Here is a 13180-nt window from a genome sequence, read left to right on the forward strand (position 1 = left end):
AATAAATTCAATGTGAAAATGAAAATTAATAAAAAAATATGCTGAAATACAGTACCTAAACGAAATAACATGTTTCACAAAACTGATAATTTCTTAATAAAAGTCGAGCACTTATTGGTAATACCATTGTGATAACACATATTTAAACAATTGAAAACTATAATAAAATATAATTTTTCAAGGTCATATTTAGATTTTTTTGAATCAGTATCTCCGATGGTAAAAACAACATGTAATGGAGAATTTCCATAAAAGCAACATTTGATACCTTTCTTGGAAAGTAAAGATACGTCAAAATAAGTTGATTCTAATTCTCTTTTCATAATAAATTAGTTTAAAATAATGGGTAAAAATTTGACTTGTCAGTTGTGTTATTTTGAACCAATGAAAAAAGATCTTAAATCAAGAAAAATCATCACTGGAAAAAATTTTTTTTTATATTTGTTTCTCAAAAACAAATTCAAAAATACCATTTACAAAAACGTGTTTAATTATTATGACCCTAAAAGTAGCAGACAGCAAACGAAGCAGGGTTGCCAGATCCACGGTTGCTAAATACGGGACAATCTACCCCCCAACACCCGAAAAGCAAGAGGGGGAAAATTTTCATAGAACTAAAGAAACATAGGGTTAAAAAAATAACCTTTAAAACGTATTTTTTCTAAGGCGGCCCTTAGACAATCAATTTTATTACACAATGATTGAACGAAAGTTTGAATGAGTTTAATTTTTATTGCACCATATTTTTTAGTCTGTGTTATGTCTTGACGAATACTACGTGCATAATGGTGGAAAAAAATTAAAAAAAAAAAGAGAGTTTATCGTCGAATGTATCCAATTGTACAGGTAATTCAAACATCGATATATCGTTCATAATTATGGATGTTTCAACATCGATGTTACATCGTTCTTCATGATCGATGTTTTACGAACGATGTTAGGTACATACAAACACATTTAGTGTCTCGTTCGCTCTGCAATACAAACATTACAAACGCGCCTCGTGCCTCGATGTTCAACGCCATCTATGTTACCGGCTCACATCTAAAAGCTTACTTTTTGGTGTTTTATTTTTGAGTATTTGTCAATCTGGATTCTGAAACTAAGTTGCAATCATGCATCGAGAAACAACCAAGATTATTGAATGAACAACGTCGATTTTGCAAAGGTGTATAAAGGCTTTGCAAAGGTTTTTGATATTGTTTGTTTATTAGCTATTTGCATTTTTGTGCATTTAAAATTGTTGCGAATTGTGTTGTCGTGTTTACTTACTCAATATGAGTAAACGAGTAAAGGTCTGCTGTGTACCAGGATGAACGAATAAGCAAGCGATAAGGTGGGAGGAATATTTACTATTTATCAACATAAAAATACTTAAATTGCAATCAAGTTCATATCTATAATGATTTTATCCTTATTTTACTTTTTTATAGACATTCCATTCCTACGTTTGCAGAATTTGGTTACAAAGAATAAAGTTAATGCTTGCAGATACAGTATTATCATCACATTGTATATGTGTTATTCATTTTGAACCAATTTGTAGAAACCCCAATGGCAGGTTAAAAAAACTTTCACTGCCAACTCTACATTTACCTGATAAGTACTTATATTTACTTGGACAATAAACCTCTAGTGAAAAGTTATGCAGAGGAAAAGAATTGATGTTTCCTCCGATAGTCAATGTCCCAATTTATAAACCAATCAATAGAAGCCTAAAATATACGGGGTAGATCTTGTCACTCCTTATGTGGCAGGTTTAGTAGCGAAAAAATTATTTAAAAGTCTCAAATGCCACTTGGGTAAAAATATAATATTGTCAAACGAATTAATTAAGGCAAATTCATTAATATATTCTAGGGAATATAAGAAAAAATGTTTTGTGTGCGCCTTCAGCAAAATTCTGTGATATTTTTAAAAGTTTTTCTGATAAAATTTTCGAAAGATCGCCCCAGTTAATCAATTCGTTAGGCATAAAGAAACAAATATTTCGTTTGGAGGATTTAACAGACATTTCCTCAATATTTTGTTCAGATCATAAGGATTTTGTAAATATTAGTTTTAACATATGGATCTTCCATTACATAGGTATAATTAATAAAATTTTGAAGGGCAAAGATCAACAAAATAAAGACTATGATGTTGTGATGAATATGGCATACGTTAAATATAAGGAAAGCTGCAAGAAAGACAACGGTAAGCACTGATTATCCATGGTTATAAAATCAGTTTTTTATATACCATTGTATGTACGTAAAACTTTTTTTAAACACGCCAACATCTCACTGTTGACAGTCCTAAGCCTGCTAAAGTGTGAAGGAAAATTTTTTTGTTTGTGGATACAGTTATAAAATGTCAAAAACAAAATAAAAATTATAATAATCATCCTGTGTTTCAATATTCCATCTACCTATATCTAATATAAACCATTTAATTGTGAAATTTAGATGGTCGGACCTGGTTGTCACATAAATTGTAAATGAAACCAAAATATTTTACAAAATACTTCATTTAAACAGCATTTTAATTTCAGGTATTTATATTTTCTTGTAAACAACAATATTTGAATTTGAAATGTTAGCAAAATGAAAGTATTTTGCATAATACTTTTGTTTGTTTCACAATTTAATGCGATAACTAGCTTCGAGCATTTTCAAATTTCCCGCGTAATTAGCATGGATATGAACCTTAGATCAAATCTTTGATTATAGAAATCTTTTTTCTCGGTACGGAACCAGTCCGAGAGATGTCGCTAGGATCGAACTTTTATACAGAGTGGCAGATCTATCGAGTAAATAATCTTTGATTGTTGGTATGTAGGTAGGAAAGAGCGCAAATGAATCTTCTGACGAATCGGAAAAAGTCGATAATAATGAAAGTGACATATGGAGCTAACATAAAATATTGACATACAATAATATGAAAAAAAAAAATACGAGAGGTAAAACTAAAGCAGAAACAGAATCCCAAATGTTCATGTCATCTACTGTTACTCCAATAAAAGGAAATGCGTTGGAGATGCGGGATGATATGAAGACATTATTTCCCAGGCTCCATAATTCAACTAAAGCTACAATTTCTCAGGAGAGAAACCTCTTATTGGACACCAGGTTGTGAAAATTATTATTTTTAAATTCTCTGTTAAAAAAAAAATTAATACATACTTGTTTTCTGTTAAAATAAAATAAAGATTATTCTTAAAAAGTAGATATTAAAAATTGTCTCATTTCTGCAAAAAAACATCGATATATCAATATAAAGTTCATACACCTCGATGTTTCACATTTCAAAATATCGATATTCTAACATCGATGTTTTTTATGAGCGATCCTGCATCCCTAGGGTTGAGTCAATTCTCGATACCATCGATTCTTGGACATTGGTATCGTTATCGAGAATCGATATCAAAAAATCGATACCGATACCAGTAAATAGACGGAAATAGTTATTTTCCTAACCTAACAAGTGCGGAAAGTGATACTTTCCCGCACGCGACTGCAGTTGTCAAGTGCGGGAAAGACACTGTACGCATGAGTTAGGAACATTATTTTTTCTACGACCGTATATACAAAAAAGTATACCGACCCTATCTTCAAAAATTAATCTATTCTAGCAAACGTAATAATATACAAAACTTTAACTAAAAACTACTAATTATTATACCATGTAACAAAATGATCGTATCTGAAAAATTAATTTTTTTCCAATAAATAATAAAAGACACATTAAATTTTTTGAAAAATCTACAAGTGTCAATTTTTAGAATTTATTTTTTCCATAAAATAATTTTTAATCTTTGAATTTTAATTTTTGTCAATCTTGGTAATGAATTCAATAGCTGATAATCTTCAATTGTCAATTTTTATAATTCTAGTTTTTTCAAAAAATAATTTTAATTCTTTGAATTTTAATTTTTGGTAATAAAATTAATAACTGAAAATCTCGAAAAGAAGTTTTTGCATAAAATCTGCATGTGTCTATAATGAAAAGAAAAAAAAACTAAAACGAAAATAAAAAATTTCCTTATGAAACAATTTTCTAAAATAAATTATTACTGAGCTTTTAAAAAAGATAATAGTTTTTTGTTGGACCATTACATTACATCTTAAAGATCACTAACTACGTTAAGAAAAGCAAAACTTATTTTTTTGTGAATCAAATTTTGCTATGTTGAGATAAATCACTCTTAATCACAGTTTATCACATTCACTATTAATCACAGTTTATCAGATTCACTATTAATCACAATCACCTTACATTTTGTACAATTTTTATAGTATTAAATATCATCAACACTATATTACTTCTATTTTACCTAAAATAGAATAAACTCAACAATCAGAAGTGAATGAGAAAATTATGATTCAATTATTTAAAGGTTAGTAAGCATAAATTAGTAATAAGCATTGTTTTATTGAAATTATTAAATTGATTCATTTAAAAACGTGCCACCAATAAGCACGTGACCAGCTGATGGAATGAAGAGGTAAAATAGCCCGCGGAATTAAAATTCATCTTCGAAAATACAAAAAAAATGTGTTTATTTTAAAAAAAATAAAATTTTAATTCTAGGAACTTTCATTTATCACTGAGGTATCCCTAAACTACATTTTGTCTGCTGTCTGCTACTTTCAAGGTCAACTTTTTATTAGCAAAGTAAGAAATGTTTTTTACCATAAAAAAACCATTTATTTTTCATTCCTGCAAGCGCAGCCGCCATGTTGAAAAACCGGTAATTTAAAAGATTCGTACTATTTTGTACAATAACAGTAAACTTATCCCCACAAATTCATCCTTAAAACAAATTTAAGAAGATACTGTACCTATTTGTCAACAATTTAGAATAAGCGCATAATTACTATGAATCATTTGTGGGCGTTTATTAAACCTCGAAAAGTGAGTTCTTTAAGAGATTAGCTGTGAATACTACAAAGAAATTAAGTAATGATTGATTATTTTACTAATCAATTATAATTTCTTGTTAACAAATGTAGAGCCTTTATATTATTATTAACGTATACTTAGTGATATGGGTAGTTAACATACCAAAATGGCGTTTCGTATTTTTACAGTTAAATGATTATAATTTTTTTTTTAATTAAAAACTTATTGTTGTTTTTTTATGTTATTTAGATATTTGTTCATTTCAATATTTAGTTTACCTTTCTGCTTGTTAACGAAATTTGGCTATATAGACGCATGCGCTCAAAAAATGGTGATGAAAACCCCTATTTACTTAAATCAATCGAGATACGCCCATAAATAAATACTTTCTTAATAAATTGAAAAAGCCGTGTAACAATACTACAGATTTCTATCATATTATGCGAATTATTTCAATACAAAAAATTATATTTAATAAAAAATCAATAGTCGAGAAAACTATAAAAAAATATGACACAATTTTAATTCAATAGCACCGCAAATAACAAAATTTTAATTATTATCTTTGTACTTATCGAATTATCATTGGAATTAGTTCATTACCTACTAGATAATAGAAGACTTACCTAAAAATAATTTCGGACTGAATATAACAAACACACTAACAAACACAACGTTACAAAGAGAATGAGAAATAATTTTTCGGCACAATCGATGTGAACTCTCAAAATCTTTAACCTTGACCAATACCATAAAATCTATACAAAAAACAAGCCAAACATAGTTTGAACCAGCTAAAAAAAGTCTGGGTGTTCAGTACAGCTGAATATTAATTTGTGGAGGTGGAAAATTGATTGAAAAACTCGAATCAAGTGCAAACGATAATGTATCGAAGAGAAATTTATTTGACACTGTAATTGTGACTAAAATTCCGACGTCGAATATATTAATATATTTTTTTAAGCAATGGAAATTTACACAAACTTTTATATACATTACCACTAAATAGTACAGGGAATTGATTATTTAAAAATTAGTTTCGTTAACAGGAAAAATCCAATTTATAAAAACTGATTACCATAAACTTTAATTTACACATAAGACAATTTATGAATCGAAAGCAGGTGTGTGTATGTGTTATAATGATAAAATAAACTAATTCAAGCCGAATTTCACTGATTGTGATCTTGTTTCCATCCGCAACTTAGACATAACTTTATTAATATACTTAACAATCGATTATCTAACGATTACGTAAAAAATTCTTTTTATAGTTCTATTTATAATCAAATATTTTAATTTTGACATTGAACCAAGTATTTACGAACATGAAATTATGATTAAATCATTTGATTATGTTTTGTTCAAAGAAAGGGAACATTTCGTAATCAATATGAATCGATTCTTTACAAAGCTATGCGATCACTAAAGAGAATTAGAACCGACCTTGGTATTATTAAGAATTTTATTTGGATGGTAGAAAAAATCAAGGTTTATTTAAATACCAGTCAAGTGCAATGTCGACATAATATTTTGTTAGAAGTGTAATTAAAAAATTATTTTTTTTGAGGTTAGGTATATGTAAAACCGGTAAAAGAATAATGAGTGAGCTTACGAAAAGAACGTCCTGTCCGATATGCAATAAGGACTTTCCAATTGAAAATATTGAAAATCATGCTAATCGTTGCATATTTTTAAACTGTCCTGATGAGGATCTCCAGAAACGTAAACGTTCCCCAAGTCCTATATTTCAAGTATCACAAGCAAAAACGTCGCTTCTACATAAATCACCCAGACATTCTAGTGGAAAATTTATTGAACGTTCAGAAAATCTTTTGGAAACTGTATCTTGTTCGAGTAATACTGAAGTAAACTTCAAACCGAATTTGTCATTTATAGTTCCTTTAGCCAAACAAGTACAACCGAAAAGTTTAAATGAATTTTTAGGACAAAATCAAATTCTAGGTAAGGACTCTGTTCTAAGAGACTTATTGGAAAAGGCCGAAATACCAAATATGATTCTATGGGGTCCACCAGGTTGTGGAAAAACATCATTATCAGGTATAATAAGTGAAATATGTAAATCGAATCCTAAAAAACTCAGATTCGCTTCCCTGTGCGCGGCAAGTGCTGGCGTAAAAGATGTCCAAAATATCATCACCGTATCCCAAAATGAAATGAAATTTGGAAGAAAGACTGTTTTATTCATGGACGAAATACATGCTTTTAATAAAAGACAACAGGATACAATGCTGCTAAGTGTGGAAAAAGGTGAAATTATTTTAGTAGGAGCTACTACGGAGAATCCGTCTTTTTCAATTAATTCGGCGTTATTGAGTCGTTGTAGGGTAATAGTATTAGACAAATTAGACAGTGATACTCTGTACGAAATCCTCAAACAAGCCGCCATTAAATTCAATCTTAATGTTATCGAAAAAGTTAATAGTGGAAAGTTAAGTGGCCAATCTTGGTAAGTTTTAATATAAGATAATAAAATAAGAATTTAAAATATTTTTTATTCTTCCTATATTGTATATTTACTTGAAAAACCACCTTATATTCATCAAGTTTTAACTAGATTTATTTTCATTTCATCACCAACATCAAACTAACAAGGAATTAGTATATAAATAATAGTAAAATTATAAGAATTATGAACATTATTTACAAAACTTTGATTTTTCTCGTTTTTTTTCTCAATTTGTATGAAATATGCTAACTTTTGACTTTCATTGTTAACGTAGAGAAATCAAATTTAGAAAATTTCAAAATTTGTTAAAACAAAATTGTGTTGCTGCAGCTATTTAAAAAAAGACAAAGCTAGCTTATAATAAAGTTGTCATTGTCACATAAAGTTTCCATAAAGAGGGTACAACCAAGTGATTGCAAATTTGTTGCCAAATTTTCAAATAGTGGGAATGGTAAAAAACTGAAAAAAATTTAAAATTTTCTGAAAAATGAAACACTGTGAATCAGATACAGAAGTAAAGACTGAAAATATTATTCAGCAGTTAATTCTTAATCATTATAACTGAATAGCACATGATATCGAAAGAAGAGCTTTTTTGGAAAAACTATAAAAGAAAACTCTCTCAATACAAGTTAGATCAACGCCTTAGAAATAGCAAACATGCTTACTAAGTAAGGAAAAATAATAAAGATTATATTTGATGAGAAAGCTTCTAAAAGATCTTGAATAAGCTTCCACTGCTTCAGATGTAAAGAAGTAAGAAATTGTTTATCCAGAAACATGGAAGACGTTTCAATATTGCCAACGTGTTCGAATGCTTGTTAGGATCAGAGGAGTCCTGGAAGTACACTTATGAAGCAATACCTAAAGACAGAAGAGAAACCTAGTTGGAACTAGGCTTAATGAAAGACAGTTTTTGTGACGAAGCAATGGGAGAGTGGATACCATTGCAAAGTGCGAGAGTTCAGGGTGGGATTTTAGTCAACAATGACCTCAGGCATCCTACAGAAAAGAAAGACTATAAATGTAATTGAAATGAGATTCCTCGGGAAAATAGAGAATAGAAAAAATTTAGAATAAGAAATGAAACAGAGAAATATCAAAGATAAAACCAGATGAGATATACGAAAAACAATTGAGAAACGTTCAAATCCAAAATAGCAGGTAAACAAAAACCAAGAAAAACATGGATTTAAAATATGAAAGAAGCTGATGAAATAAAGGGTTATAAAATGAGAAGGAATAAATGATCAGATGAAAGATAGGAAGGCATGGAAAAAAAAATTATAGCCCTCAATCCAACAGCTTATAAAACTTTCAAGTCAATTTGCAATATTGAAAGAAAAATCCATTATTTGTAGAACAACTTGAGATAATAATTCTAATTATTATCATTCAGCAAGAAGTATCATTTACCTTTCCCTAAACTAGTAAAATTTATATTTGAAATTTTTCATTAAAAAGTTTTATCTAACGCCCTCTAGTTTCCAGTTGAAAGAATATTTTTTTTCAAGTAATGATTGCATTTTGAATTTGCTAAAATGTGAGAATAGGGAAGTGTGAAAAACTGTGATAAAATCTAGAAGACTTATTTTATTACTTAAATTAGAAATATTAAAATCCAAAGTTTTATAAATGAATAAGAAAATAATTTACACTTACGATTCAGATGTCACGTCAGGTCGTTTCACTGGCTATTAGTTAATTTTTTATCACAATATAAAAATATTCTTAACACTGAATGCATTTGTGTCACAGATAATGGGTACTTTTGTTTATTTAAAACATTCAAAAAAAATTATTATCGCGAAATTGTAATTGATAACCTTCACAAGTACATTATTAATTGTATTTACTAATACCTATTAATAAAAATCGAAGAGACATTTTAAGATGATTCCACTTTGAAAATTAAAAAGTAACTATCTTGACTATTACATTCCACTTATACTAAACCATTGGCATAGGTAACTAGATGAATATATATCTGTCAAAATTTCGTGAAACAATTGTATAGCGTCCATTTTCTTTAAAAACTTTTCAAAAATAGAAAAACCGTTCAGTGTTTTTGAAATTTATACCCATGATTTTCATTGATTATTTGATATAAGTAAACGCATTCGTCTTTTGGACAACTATTATTGTGACTTTTAGTCTTTCAATAGAAAACGAAGCTTTAAAATGGCTGGCAGACGTTAGCGATGGAGATGCGAGAATAGCCCTTAATAATTTACAATTAGTCATACAACACAACAAAGATGGCGGTGACGTGATAAATATTGATGATATCAAAGAAGGAATGAAGGTAAAATTATTTTTTTTATTAATTTTATGAATAAATACTTCAACGCTAGATTTAAATATTTGAATTAAACATTGTCGGAAAAAAATTTAGCTACACGTTTTTTTTTAAGAGAAGTTGTCAACATGTAGGTATATTATGAATAAAGTGTTAAGGTATAAATTTTTTTAATTTTTATGAATTAGTTATTACAGCTCAAAATTTCAATGTATGTTGCTGATATTTTGTTTGCTTTAATTATATGATCAATGTTGATAGTTTATACATTATTTATTTTCTCATCTTTTTGCTATTATTTTTTTTTAAATTTTTTCAAATAATTTTTCTTTTTTTCATTTTCTCCTTAAGGTGTACAGAATAAAATTTAAATGTTACTTCACCGCCTGCAGAATAGTGTTAGTACTTTTTATGTGACAGTATATCACGAAATCGCACACTAATATAAACTGTGAAGCCGGTTCTGTTTTAATATGTTAATAGATACTAAAGCTTGGCGAATGCGCCTATTCTTTACCTCTTTACATTAGCTGGTTTTTGTAATCTATTTACGTTAAGTTGTGGTCGTCTTTAGACGATTTTAAGGTATTTTTGTTTGTTCCGGCAAACAAGAGATTTCCAGTAATTGAATACACTGGAATGTGATAATACTATTTAAATGAGGCAGCATCCGTAGTAGTAGTGGTAAACAATTTTATGTCATAGTGATCAACATTGTTGATAGTGAAAAGTGAACCAAACGGTGTATTTAAATAAATTAGTTAATGAGTGTTAGTAAATAGTTTAGTATAAGTGTATAAATTCACCCCGTTTTGTTCAAGTAAATAAGAATATTACGATAAAGTGTTAATTATATAACACTCTTCTAGTGTCAGTAGATTTGTCAAATTTATTGTACTACATTTGCTGTGTAATGAGTTTTTGCTATAATTTATCAATTTTTGTAACTGGAATCGGACTTCACAATTCTGTTATGACCTTGGTATATTTTTTCTGGGTTCTTTCTGAACATGTCCATGTATATTTATATAGGGCCTTCGTGCCTTCTTCATATTTTTTTTTCTATCAAAACTTTGTATTTTCAATTTTTTATAGTGTACGATCCTATGTTTTTCATATCAAAATTAATTATCTAATAATTAATAACAATTTTTTTTTTCTATATGAAATATCAATATAAATCAATGATCTAATAATTCATGGCGTCGTTGCCAGATTGTCTTAAACTTCTTAAAACTACTTATAAAAAGTTTAAATTTTATTTCTGTATTAAAACAGAATAATTATTTCATAAATGATTACTTACCAATTAATATGTACCTTATAAATGAATTTCGTTTTATCTAATTAAAAATCTGGAATTTCTTTTGTAGAAATCCCATATGTTGTATGATCGTAAAGGAGAAGAGCATTACAATCTAATATCAGCAATGCACAAATCAATAAGAGGTTCAGATGAAAACGCGGCTTTATATTGGACTACTAGAATGATCGTGAGCGGAGAGGATCCCAGATTTATTGCTCGAAGACTTGTTAGAGCCGCTAGTGAAGATATAGGTAAACACCGATGTTAACCATATTTCAATTTTTCAAAAAATCTTTTATGCCCAATGAATGTTTGTTAATTTTAAAAATTTCAGGAAACGCTGATCCAAACGCATTACAGTTAGCCGTATCCACTATGCAAGGCTGTCAACTCCTTGGTATGCCCGAAGCAGATGTACTGCTAGCTCAATGTGCCATTTATTTAGCTCGCGCTCCTAAATCGAGGGAAGCTGATACTGCATTGGCTAGAGCGAAAGCTTTAATTACAGATCACAAAGGTCCTCAACCAGCTGTACCTATGCATATTAGAAATGCACCTACGAAACTTATGAAGGAGCTAGGTAAGTACAAAACTAATGGAAAGTACCAATCATCCTCTCACATCCATGGTTTTTAAGTTTTCGTGAACTTAACCAGTCCGTCTGATACGGAGTCTGATTCTTTTCCTGGTGGTGTATATTTTACCATTCATGATTCTCTTTGTCCTCCTGTGTGGTCAAATCAACTCAACCTATGGGCTTTAATGAATCGGATGGTGTTTTCATTGCCTAGTATTTCATTGATTTCTCTATTATTTCTGATTCTCCACTATGTTTTGTTCGTTATAATTCCTCCATATATTCTGATAAAGAAGACTCCTTTTTTGTCCCATTTCCCAAGGTGTTTAAACCTTTTGCCGATATGGGCGGGATATTCGTATAGTGGATGCTGTCTCTATGGTTTGCTTGCATAATCTGCTGTTGTCATTCTCTACCATGCCTATCATCTTGAGGTAGTATTTGACATGTCGAAATTCCTCAAACTTATTAACAGAAATGGTTATAAATTGCTTGGATTATCTTAGTCCTGGAGTGTTTCTTCATGTGATCTTTAAACCGTAAATAGAGTTCGTTGTTGATGTAACACCATACATGATCCTTTAACTTTTAAAAAATCATTCAAAAACATGTATCCTAGAATATTTTATGAATTTAATCCATTTTATACTCAACATTCTCTACCAGATAGATACTAGATCAAAGGTCCCAGAGTAGTTCAAATGATCCCCCTGGAGTTCAAAGGATACTCAATAGAGAGTTGATAAAAGTTGGGAACCTCTATCTTAAAGCATTTCGCACTTGGTTAGTGCGAAATGTTTTATTTGCTTTCAATCAAAATTTGTAATTCAAAAAGATAGAACGAACGGGGGAAGTTTTTTCTACTTTTGTTTATATTTTTTTCTTTATTTGCAGGTTATAGTAAACTTCAAAAAGGCGCCGAATTTCTTTTTATGCCTCCAGAATATAAACAAGTTGATTTTTTCAAATAGTATCTGTACTTTTTTAATTAAATAAATTTCAAATGTTCGTATTTCATTTTTATGTGATATTTGATCAAATTATATATTTACAGTACTACCAAGCATTCAATGTCTATGACTTATTTTCTTTTTCTAATCTGTCTACAACTGATGGCACAATTCTTCTCCATATGTCATTTCTGTACTTTTTCGCTCCAATTCGGTTCTAACTCTCTAATGCCCTTCAAAACTGCATCCAATTATTTTTTCTTTGATCTCTCCCTTCTTCAATGACCTTTTGCTACCAATCTACCCACTTCACTTCCTCTTCTACGTTATTTCCGTGATTTTGTTCCACGATTCCAATTTTTTAATCAACAAATTTGAACAGCAACTCATCAAATTCTATTTTCGGGGTGGGACATTTTCTTAAAAATTGTAATTTCAACTAAAACTTCGTTGAATATCTTGAAATAGTGAGTCTCATTATGGCCTTGTAGGAACTTTATCCATTGAGTTTCTGATTTCTTATGGGATTGGAGCATTGGTTACCATGGATCAATCTAATTTGCCAAATCATTTAGCTCTACACTATCAAAACCAAATAAGTTTCCATGGACCCACACTTACGATTGTGGACCCCCATTTTTGTCACGCCCAACGTAGACCCCCGTCGAGTCTCCCGTGGATCACTTTGGGAATC

The 13180-nt window shown here is 29.6% G+C and overlaps 2 protein-coding genes across 23 annotated transcripts in view; one reads left to right on the forward strand and one right to left on the reverse strand.

The window, feature by feature from the left end:
• LOC130901172 (antichymotrypsin-2-like) overlaps positions 1 to 9253 on the reverse strand; it is a 52620-nt gene extending 43367 nt beyond the window's left edge. For 16 of the 22 annotated variants that reach the window (XR_009060251.1, XM_057812319.1, XM_057812318.1 and 13 more), the window contains exon 1: positions 5511 to 5805. Coding sequence is in view for 20 of the 22 variants with exons in the window: in XM_057812319.1 (XP_057668302.1) it covers positions 5511 to 5637 (127 nt within the window). In the remaining 2 variants the exon portion in view is untranslated. Of the gene's footprint in view, positions 1 to 55; positions 117 to 5510; positions 5806 to 9016 lie in introns of those variants that run through there. The other 6 variants (XM_057812333.1, XM_057812335.1, XM_057812332.1 and 3 more) reach the window with 4 other exon arrangements.
• Positions 6133 to 12544, forward strand: LOC130901170 (ATPase WRNIP1-like). Its single transcript, XM_057812314.1, has 5 exons — positions 6133 to 7354; positions 9509 to 9659; positions 11027 to 11210; positions 11294 to 11539; positions 12431 to 12544. The coding sequence occupies exons 1-5, from the start codon at positions 6486 to 6488 to the stop codon at positions 12505 to 12507; spliced, it is 1527 nt and encodes a 508-aa protein (XP_057668297.1). The 5' UTR covers positions 6133 to 6485; the 3' UTR covers positions 12508 to 12544.
• Positions 12545 to 13180: the final 636 nt, after the last annotated feature.

The sequence above is a fragment of the Diorhabda carinulata genome, chromosome X, assembly GCF_026250575.1.
Source record: "Diorhabda carinulata isolate Delta chromosome X, icDioCari1.1, whole genome shotgun sequence".
In the NCBI taxonomy this organism is placed as follows: Eukaryota; Metazoa; Arthropoda; class Insecta; order Coleoptera; family Chrysomelidae; genus Diorhabda; species Diorhabda carinulata.